Source organism: Oncorhynchus mykiss, chromosome 15, assembly GCF_057628025.1.
Source record: "Oncorhynchus mykiss isolate SJ-2025 chromosome 15, ASM5762802v1, whole genome shotgun sequence".
Lineage (NCBI taxonomy): Eukaryota > Metazoa > Chordata > Actinopteri > Salmoniformes > Salmonidae > Oncorhynchus > Oncorhynchus mykiss.
In genome coordinates, this window is record NC_143036.1 from 19,509,254 (window position 1) to 19,520,000 (window position 10,747).

At 44.7% G+C, this 10,747-nt stretch overlaps 2 protein-coding genes across 16 annotated transcripts in view; both read right to left on the bottom strand.

Moving 5' to 3' along the window:
- Positions 1–2,308, bottom strand: part of rheb (Ras homolog, mTORC1 binding) — a 35,276-nt gene extending 32,968 nt beyond the window's left edge. Inside the window, exon 1 of one of the 4 annotated variants that reach the window (XM_021562585.3) lies at positions 1,866–2,308. In XM_021562585.3, coding sequence (XP_021418260.1) covers positions 1,866–1,917 — 52 coding nt within the window. In that variant the 5' untranslated portion in view covers positions 1,918–2,308. The remainder of the gene's footprint in view (positions 1–1,865) is intronic. The other 3 variants (XM_021562587.3, XM_021562586.3, XM_090199468.1) reach the window with 3 other exon arrangements.
- A 1,730-nt stretch (positions 2,309–4,038) lies between these two features.
- LOC110490935 (receptor-type tyrosine-protein phosphatase mu) overlaps positions 4,039–10,747 on the bottom strand; it is a 296,571-nt gene continuing 289,862 nt past the window's right edge. For all 12 annotated transcript variants that reach the window (XM_090199474.1, XM_036943993.2, XM_090199471.1 and 9 more), the window contains 3 exons: positions 8,932–9,095; positions 5,512–5,647; positions 4,039–5,166 (listed from right to left, as the gene is read on the bottom strand). In XM_090199474.1, the coding sequence (XP_090055600.1) occupies positions 5,113–5,166; positions 5,512–5,647; positions 8,932–9,095 (354 nt within the window). In that variant the 3' untranslated portion in view covers positions 4,039–5,112. The remainder of the gene's footprint in view (positions 5,167–5,511; positions 5,648–8,931; positions 9,096–10,747) is intronic.

The following is a 10,747-nucleotide window of genomic DNA, read 5'->3' on the forward strand; positions in this document are numbered from 1 at the left end:
TTGCTAGTGCGTGATGGGACAAGGACATCCCTGCCGGCCAAACCCTCCCCTAACCCGGACGACGCAGGGCCAATTGTGCGCCGCCCCCATGGGTCTCCCGATTACGGCCAGCTGCGACAGAGCCTGGACTCGAACCCAGAATCTCTAGTGGCACCGCCCTTAGACCCCTGAGCCACTCGGCAGGCACTGGTACCAACATTGTTAATTGTCTTTGTGAACCAAACTGCGAGGTTTGTTTAAAAAACTGGAGGCGGTGACATCTAGGTCCAATCCCTGACAGTAATACCCAAATTATGTGTAGCCTCAAAATCTCTTGCATGGAACATTTCCACAGCATATCCACTGCTCTTTGTGGACCAAGTTCTGAAGACAGCTTGGAGACAATCATGTTAGGGGCTCAACTTCTGACATTGACTGCAATACCAAGGTGGCGTATCTAAGCCTAGGCTAAATTCCACTCACATTGGGATTCAACTAGTCGGGTGGTGGTGTGGAAAGCCAGGATGTCCAGTATGACTGCATGGAGGAGAAAACAACAGCTTTCACGTTCCACAGTCCCAGCTCCCAAGAGTCCAATCGAGGCTAAGTCAAGTGTGATGTGATGCGATGTTCGCACGCCTGCCCCCAGCAACCTTTGCACTAACTGTGTGTGTGTGTCATCCCAGTCCATACACAATGGGAAATGACATACAAATAAGCCTGTCCATGTACGATATCAGTGTGTCCATAGTAATATCAGCCATATTAATTTTGGTTGAAATGACATTGAGACAACCGATAAGATTCAATTCTGTGACATCATAGGTTAGCCTAATTCTGAATCTACAGGTTTGGCTAAATCAGCACGCTTCAGATCGGTCGAACCGATCGGTTGAACGCATACTCCCTTAAACAAGAAGAGAGCGGCAATAGTACTGTTTGTCCATTTTGAGACGCCATAGGCACATCTTCAAAATAGTCCGAAAATAACTAAAGAAATCTGTCATTAATTTTGCTACTAAAGACTACATTTAAAACGGATTAGTTGCATCTAAAATAATCATGTCTTCAACGGCACAGTCACAAGGCCATAATTTTATTGTTTAGACACAAGCCTTTGAACAAGTCTCCTGGTAATTCCTACCTGCAGCACTGGCTTTAGAAGTGCCTAGGCTCTAAGTGGATGATCTTTCAATGTTAGTGTCCATTCACATCGCACAAAATAAGTCAATGAATTAGGTCAGCATGCAATTATTGGTTTAAAACTTACAGGGCTGTCACTTCACTAGCATATGGAATGTAATTTGAGGTAAATGGATAAATCCTCCCTTAAAAAGCTGCCACATGGACATTAATGCTTCTACTTTCGTGAGTCGTGACGTATTAATTTACGTCCCAGCATCAGGACCGCTTGCGCTGTCCTCAACTGCTGTGGCATCAGCTGTGTAACCACTCAATGTTTAACAAACATTGACTTAACAAAATAAATTACTGTGTGCATAACACAATTAACTATTGACTGCCATTTAAGTTATTCAATTACAATTGATGAGGATAATGCATCACGTGCCACTGACTGCATATGTTATTCAACGAAACGTGAAAATGTAGCTTACGAATGGAGATTCTGTGGTTTTAGCAACACTGGTGCTGCTGTAGCTAGTAGTGCTTCACAAAATCTCTAGAGTCGTGAGTTTCCAGTCGAGTGACATTCAACTGACTGGCTGATTTAACAATCAATGACCTGGCAGCAGTAGCTATGTGCATGCCGTTTAGGCTACATATTTGCTAGTAGTATGTGTAGTCATCGTCAATGAACTTGCCTACACAGAAAGAGCACAAAATACCTCGCTATCACCGAAAACGACTAAATTGCGCCCACTTACCCACGGATCTGTATCCCAGGACGGCGATTTTTCGGGATTTCGGTTGAGGCATCTTTTAACGACACTACATCAATATCGACATACAGAAGCCTACACAACCGATCAAAAACTGGAACAGATGTCAAATGCTATGTCGAACACGATAAGGAGCAGAAATTACGCGTGGAATTAAAACCATTTAAACGGGGGGAAAGTAGTCGAGCATCTGTATCCTTCGCGTCACTCCCCAAAGCAATACTATCTGAATTATTAATGACTGCCCGCGGTTGGTTGGTTGTGCATAGGCAGAAAGGAGGGTCTCTGTCCTCTTCTTGGGCTGCGGTTGGATAAGGTATATTCACTGTTTTCACAAGCACGAAATTCATTGGCTGTCATATATGACGACTGGATCATTTACTATCAATTTCGTTGTGATGGCACTCTGACAGCAATTTTTCTCATCTAAAAATGATTCATGCTGAATAGAATGAAGGAATGTGAAGAATTGTAACTCGCGCATGGTGTACAATGAGTGTCACACAAGTATATACAACTAGAGAGGTTTGCCTGTGTAAAGTTGAACATGTGCAGATAGTTATGTGGGTACACATTCATATTGGCCAATTATTTGTAGAAATATATGGGTACCATATTTGACATTCATTTGCATTCAAAACGAGGTGAGAGGGTCTGACAAAACAGCTCCAATCAGAAAGTCAGCAGCAGACAAGAGTCATTGGGTTCATAAAGGCTCGGGCGCTGGTCTCTGCTGCCACCTTGTGGTGACTTGCGGTGTCTCCACATAACATCAGCAGCATTCTAAATACCTCACTGTAACACAGAATCCTATGCCATGTTACATTTAGAGGCTAAAGCCACCGGGGGCCTTGTATTGCCCATCGTCACACTATCAAATAACAAATGCATCGTCATATAGACAGACCTATAACATGATACACCTCTGCCCCTCTCTATGTCAACTCCTGTAGAATAATTATCAAGGTAACTCACAAGTTCATATATGCTAAAAGGCACACTGGAACTAATGAAGTTAACCATTCAAATGTTGCACACTCAGTATATGGATAGTGTCCACAATTGTCCAGTGTAGATGAAGGGGAGGAGACAGGAAAAAATGAATTTTAAACTTTGAGACAACTGAGACATTGTGTATGTGTGCCATTTGAACGGGGTATGGTAGTAGGTGCCAGGTTTGAGTGTGTCATGAACTGCAACGTTGCTGTGTTTTTTCACACTCAACAGTTTCCTGTGTGTATCAAGAATGGTCCACCACCCAAAGGACATCCAGCCAATGACACAACTGTGGGAAGCATTGGAGTCAACATGGGTCAGCATCCCTGTGAAACGCTTTCGACACCTTGTAGAGTCCATGTCCCGACGAATTGAGGCTGTTCTGAGGGCAAAAGGGGGTCAACTCAATATTAGGACAGATTCCTAATGTTTTGTACACTTAGTGTATTTCTGCCATTGAACAAAGGGTATGCTCTTCACTACTACTGGTATTCCTGAAATTAATTCAATGCAACTTTATCATGATCATTAAATGTTTTTTTTCAAAAAGTTGTGGCTAAAATTCAAATCAGACCAACTGTTAACATACAGTATCTCATGGCATGCCTATCTTAAAAAACTCAACCTTGAAGTACAAGGTATTTTATAACAATATTGGATTATTCCTTACCCTGAAAGTAGTCTATGAGCCAGGAGAAACTGTTTTCCACAGCTCAGATTTCTATTGGTGCGGCAGGGTAGCCTAGTGGTTAGAGGACTAGTAACCGAAAGGTTGCAAGTTCAAATCCCCGAGCTATAAATCTGTCATTCTGCCCCTGAACAGGCAGTTAACCCACGGTTCCTAGACCAGTTAACCCACGGTTCCTAGACCAGTTAACCCACGGTTCCTAGACCAGTTAACCCACGGTTCCCACGGTTCCTAGACCAGTTAACCCACGGTTCCTAGACCAGTTAACCCACGGTTCCTAGACCAGTTAACCCACGGTTCCTAGACCAGTTAACCCACGGTTCCTAGACCAGTTAACCCACGGTTCCTAGACCAGTTAACCCACGGTTCCTAGACCAGTTAACCCACGGTTCCTAGACCAGTTAACCCACGGTTCCTAGACCGTCATTGAAAATAAGAAAATAATCTGCACAACACACAAAAAACACACGTATATCAGTAGATATGTATGTATTTGTAAGTTTGAGTTGTTTTTTTCCATACAAGATAAATAAAAGGCTTACAATACATCTGGTCAACATTATGCAGAGTTCGAGAAAAGAAAACAAATATGACCCCCCCCCCCAAAAAAAAAAAATCATGATTGTCACTCAATGTGCTTCACAAAAAACTCTCAATGAATAAATAGTCTGTCCAACTTCATAATATTTACAATATTAACAATAGTGACCACAATGAATGAAGCTTTGGATCTGCTGACGTGATGAAAAGCTTGAGTGTGGATGGTACCGGAGTGCGTTTTTCTTCTCCTCCTCCAGCCAATGCGACCGAAGCAATGGCAGCATACACATTTAAGATTTTGCTTTCTTTCATAATGCCGGTTCAACTTTACAACTATACATGTCAAACAGCTTCATCATATTAACAAACACTGTTAAAAAAAAAAAAGATCAATGGAAATTAAAAACAAGGATAAAAAACAACATATCATCAACATTACACTTATATCGCATTCCCCACAAAAATGGAAATGACATTGATCATCCGATGAGGATTAAAAAGGCAATAAACAGGATTTACTGGCAAGAGGAGAGCTTTTTTGTTGAAAAAATTAACTTAAAAAAAGACTAGGGTTGGGGTGGGGGGGGGGTGACATAGGGGCAGTAGAATACATCAGTGTGAACTCCTGTTCAGTGATCAGGTGCTGTTCTGAGGGACAGGGGAGGACGAGGGTAAATACTAACACAGTCTAGTAGAAAGAGGAGAGAGGGGTGGGGGGTGGGGGGGGGGGGGGGGGGGTCAGGGATGAGACAGAGTAAAGTTAATCAAGTTCAGGGACATTTTATCGTAGAATGGGGGCGGGGGGGCAGTGCAAAAGCGTCCGGTTCCAAACCACCTTCTTTCCTCCCCTCAGCCTAAATCCGTAGAGGTGCGATGGGATGACCCTGTTCAGCAGTTCAGTTCTATCCTCCAGTAACCAACATTCACTCAAGTTGAAGAGACTCAGTCCAGGTAAGCTGTGAGGGCTGTGGTGCGGGGGTTAGGGGGGGGGGGTATCTTTCAGCCCAGCTAACCAGAATTCAAGTACTCCAGTGCCACCTCATAGCAGAACTTGTATTGATCCTGTGGATGAATGGGAAGAAGAGTACATCATTATTGACGATGACTGGACTAGACATGGCTGAGTTGACTTTGCCTTTAATTCATTATAATGGCCGAGTTATTCACAGTGCTATTTTCTCCTTATTGTAAACGTCAACAGACATTTCAATCACTTAATAATTCTGGACTCAAGTTGAATAGACCTTGGCAACCCGACTTGTCCCAGAAGTACCCAACTGTAGGCTTCGTAGTGAGGACCAGAAAACCACTCTAAGGGTTAGCAGTGCCCCCCCCCACCGATCCATGTAATGTTATTCCTTATGATCTAAAAGAGAAAACTGATCCTAGATCAGGACCGGTTCTTACCAGTAAGTCGACCATGTTGGGTTTGTTGTTCCTCAGTGTTTTGACTGCGTGGAACACGTCAACCGAACGCTGATGACGCAGCATCTCACACACGATGCTGATCGCACAGAACGTCCCGCTGCGTCCTCCACCATTCCTGAGAGAGAGACAAAGAAAGAAAGAAAGGAGAAAGAATGGGATAGATAATAGACCAAGACATAATATTAATGATTATACATATATACATCTACCTATAACACACAAAAAAAACTGTCAGAATTTCTAAGCGTTAGCACCCCTGACTTAAAATTATCTTAACTTTTTATACAAATTAAAAAACGTTCTACCTGCAGGCTTGATACTTCCAACTAATTGTAAGCTTCATGAATGAATAACATTATCAGTGATGTATGGTGGTTGATTCATGACATGTTCTGCCCCTGAGCAAGGCACTTAACCCACTGTTCCCCCGGCGCCAAAGACGTGGATGTCGATTATGGCAGCCCCCCTACACCTCTCGGATTCAGAGGGGTTGGGTTAAATGCCGAAGACACATTTCAGTTGAAGGCATTCAGTTGTACAACTGACTCGGTATCCCCCCTTTCCATTTCCTTTCATAGAGCTTGACTAAACTTATCAGCGTCTCTTCCTGTGCTTGCTGTTCTTGATGTTGCCCTCTAGATGGCGCCACACTACTGTTAATCCACCATTGCACACTATTGGCTACCCACTGACACTAAAGTGTGGAACATAGCCTATTGCTGGCACTCTAAGTAGTTCGTAAACTTCTCATGAAAAGCTGCTCTTTCTCAGAACCGTTTCCAGATGTGTAACTTCACTGTCTTTACAGCACTGTCTTGAAAGCCAAAGAGCTTTTAAGAGTTGCAAGAGGAGAGCGTCACAAAGTGAGGAAGCAGTTTGAGTTCAGTGGATGTATACTCTCTCAACTCCCTCAGCAGTTTGAGTTCAGTGGATGCCTACTCTCTCAACTCCCTCAGCAGTTTGAGTTCAGTGGATGTATACTCTCTCAACTCCCTCAGCAGTTTGAGTTCAGTGGATGTATACTCTCTCAACTCCCTCAGCAGTTTGAGTTCAGTGGATGTATACTCTCTCAACTCCCTCAGCAGTTTGAGTTCAGTGGATGTATACTCTCTCAACTCCCTCAGCAGTTTGAGTTCAGTGGATGTATACTCTCTCAACTCCCTCAGCAGTTTGAGTTCAGTGGATGTATACTCTCTCAACTCCCTCAGCAGTTTGAGTTCAGTGGATGTATACTCTCTCAACTCCCTCAGCAGTTTGAGTTCAGTGGATGCATACTCTCTCAACTCCCTCAGCAGTTTGAGTTCAGTGGATGTATACTCTCTCAACTCCCTCAGCAGTTTGAGTTCAGTGGATGTATACTCTCTCAACTCCCTCAGCAGTTTGAGTTCAGTGGATGTATACTCTCTCAACTCCCTCAGCAGTTTGAGTTCAGTGGATGTATACTCTCTCAACTCCCTCAGCAGTTTGAGTTCAGTGGATGTATACTCTCTCAACTCCCTCAGCAGTTTGAGTTCAGTGGATGTATACTCTCTCAACTCCCTCAGCAGTTTGAGTTCAGTGGATGTATACTCTCTCAACTCCCTCAGCAGTTTGAGTTCAGTGGATGTATACTCTCTCAACTCCCTCAGCAGTTTGAGTTCAGTGGATGCATACTCTCTCAACTCCCTCAGCAGTTTGAGTTCAGTGGATGCATACTCTCTCAACTCCCTCAGCAGTTTGAGTTCAGTGGATGTATACTCTCTCAACTCCCTCAGCAGTTTGAGTTCAGTGGATGTATACTCTCTCAACTCCCTCAGCAGTTTGAGTTCAGTGGATGTATACTCTCTCAACTCCCTCAGCAGTTTGAGTTCAGTGGATGCATACTCTCTCAACTCCCTCAGCAGTTGACCTCTGTCAATCTCCACATGCCTTACGCATGTTTCAAGAATGTTCCGGTGAAACGGGCTATGTCCAAAATGGCATACTATTGCCCCTATAGAGCCCTGGTCAAAAGGAGTGCACTATATAGGGAAAAGGGTGTAGCTCAAGATACGTTGAGACGGTTGCGATGGCTGTCATAGCCCAGATTGTTTGGACATAAGGATGCAGGGAGGGAGCTCTGTGATTTAGACTAAACTAGCAGTCTAAACATTTACTGGAGGGTGGGGGGTGGGGCAGTGTTGTCTTTCTGACGTTTGTTTAGCGGCAGACCCTGCTGGCTTCGTTCAGTATGTGTATTGTGCTGATTGTCTCTGGTTTAAAGTGTGTGTGTGTGCTGCTCTGGTCGGGGGCGATTGGAATCTCTTCGGAGACTCTAATGAGAGTCATGTATCTGGGTGATTCTTTTGGACTCTCTGGCTTACAGACCAGGCCAGTAACCCTGTTAAACAGCACCAGCCACAGATTACATCAACAATGACCCTGTCGTCCACACATACACTCCTCCGTTCCCATCATCCCTCCCTCCCTCCGTTTTCCGATTTGATTTCCCACCCAACTAGGGCCTCAGGAAACGAGGGAGACTCTCACGGCTTCCCTCTCTCCTCTCCTCCCCTCCATCTATCCGAGTAAAGTGGGGCTGCTGGAGATAAGGAAGGGCAGATTGAGCTGAGACAGAGACCCACCCAGAGGCCTCTCCCACCGGAGCATTACGATCTAGATCTGGGCAGCATCGGGAACTACAAGCTCATTTGATTTGATTATCTCCCTCTGGTAAATTCAGCAGCCTCTCTCCTCTATTTCTCCTATTTAGTAAGTGGAGATCACCTGGGTCGGATTGCACATTCAAATTCATACTGTGATATCACACTGATTTATCCAGTTAAATAGTATACTTGGGCCAGACTAATGTGTCAAATAATTGAGATACAGAGATTGCGATTGTCAACCGTTTTTTAAAAATTATTTTGAATTAATGATATAGTCTTGAAGAATATGTCCAGCCCCATTCCTGAGATTTATAGCAAACCAAGTGGCAGGGCTGCTATTTCGTTCTTTTTCGAATTACGAAGTGGAACTTTAAATGGCTTTGTGCTTGAATGGTTCATTTTGATGAAAGCCAGTGTTTGTACGAGCATTGAGCGCTTTCTGGTGGGCCTTCAAAATGTCAGTTTCCAGAAGGCTGTCAGAAGGCAGGATGGTGTGCTGTGAGGACTGCATCCCCATGGAAAGTGTATGTGATCACCATCAGAGGAGGACAGTGACATTTCTCACTGTCCCATCGGAGTGGTCCAGTGTCACTGTGACCCCGGTGGCATTTTGGGCGGCTATGTTGGATCGAATTAGAGGGGTGGTTTTGGGGGGTTACATCAAATACCTAAGAACCCCCTACTCTTTCCACCCATTTGGGAAGTCCAGAGCTAATAAAGGTTTACTGTGCAGTACTAGGTGTAGGTTGAGACATGACTGCTAGGTACTTACAGACAGTGTACGACGGTGCGTCCCTCCCCTCCGTCATATTCCTCCTGCCACTTGTCCACCTGGCGGATGAGCTTGAGGAAGGAGCGCTTGGACACAGGTGTGTCCCGGTACATAGGCCAGCCCAGGAACTGGAACTGTTGCACCATGCGATACCCGTCCTGTGGCTGGAGAGAGAGAAATGGACGTGTTAGCATTACCGTGTGTGTGTCTATGTCTGCTATAGTAGCTGTAGGAACAGGAGTGAGTGTGTGTGTGTGTGTGTGTGTGTGTGTGTGTGTCTGCTATAGTAGCTGTAGGAACAGGAGTGTGTGTGTGTGTGTGTGTGTGTCTGCTATAGTAGCTGTAGGACCAGGAGTGTGTGTGTGTGTGTGTCTATGTCTGCTATAGTAGCTGTAGGAACAGGAGTGTGTGTGTGTGTGTATGTTTGCTATAGTAGCTGTAGGAACAGGAGTGTGTGTGTGTGTCTATGTCTGCTATAGTAGCTGTAGGAACAGGAGTGTGTGTGTATGTCTGCTATAGTAGCTGTAGGAACAGGAGTGTGTGTGTGTGTCTGCTATAGTAGCTGTAGGAAATGGAGTGTGTGTGTGTGTGTGTGTGTGTCTGTCTGTTATAGTAGCTGTAGGAACAGGAGTTTGTGTGTGTGTGTGTGTCTGCTATAGTAGCTGTAGGAACAGAAGTGTGTGTGTGTGTGTGCCTATGTCTGCTATAGTAGCTGTAGGAACAGGAGTGTGTGTGTGTGTGTGTGTGTGTCTGCTATAGTAGCTGTAGGAACAGGAGTGTGTGTGTCTCTATTTCTGCTATAGTAGCTGTAGGAACAGGAGTGTGTGTGTGTGTGTGTGTGTGTGTGTATATGTCTGCTATAGTAGCTGTAGGAACAGGAGTGTGTGTGTGTGTGTGTGTGTGTGTGTCTATGTCTGCTATAGTAGCGGTAGGAACAGGAGTGTGTGTGTGTGTGTATGTTTGCTATAGTAGCTGTAGGAACAGGAGTGTGTGTGTGTGTCTATGTCTGCTATAGTAGCTGTAGGAACAGGAGTGTGTGTGTGTGTGTGTGTGTGTCTGCTATAGTAGCTGTAGGAACAGGAGTGTGTGTGTGTGTCTATGTCTGCTATAGTAGCTGTAGGAACAGGAGTGTGTGTGTGTGTGTGTGTGTGTGTGTGTGTGTGTGTGCTATAGTAGCTGTAGGAACAGGAGTGTGTGTGTGTGTGTGTGTCTCTATGTCTGCTATAGTAGCTGTAGGAACAGGAGTGTGTGTGTGTGTGTGTGTGTGTGTGTGTGTGTGTGTGTGTATGTTTGCTATAGTAGCTGTAGGAACATGAGTGTGTGTGTGTGTCTATGTCTGCTATAGTAGCTGTAGGAACAGGAGTGTGTGTGTGTGTGTGTATGTTTGCTATAGTAGCTGTAGGAACAGGAGTGTGTGTGTGTGTCTGTCTGCTATAGTAGCTGTAGGAACAGGAGTGTGTGTGTATATGTCTGCTGTAGTAGCTGTAGGAACAGGAGTGTGTGTGTGTGTGTGTGTGTCTGCTATAGTAGCTGTAGGAACAGGAGTGTGTGTGTGTGTGTGTGTGTGTGTGTGTGTGTGTGTGTCTATGTCTGCTATAGTAGCTGTAGGAACAGGAGTGTGTGTGTGTGTGTATGTCTGCTACAGTAGCTGTAGGAACAGGAGTGTGTGTGTATGTCTGCTATAGTAGCTGTAGGAACAGGAGTGTGTGTGTGTCTGCTATAGTAGCTGTAGGAACAGGAGTGTGTGTGTGTCTATGTCTGCTATAGTAGCTGTCGGAAATGGAGTGTGTGTGTGTGTGTGTGTGTGTGTGTGTGT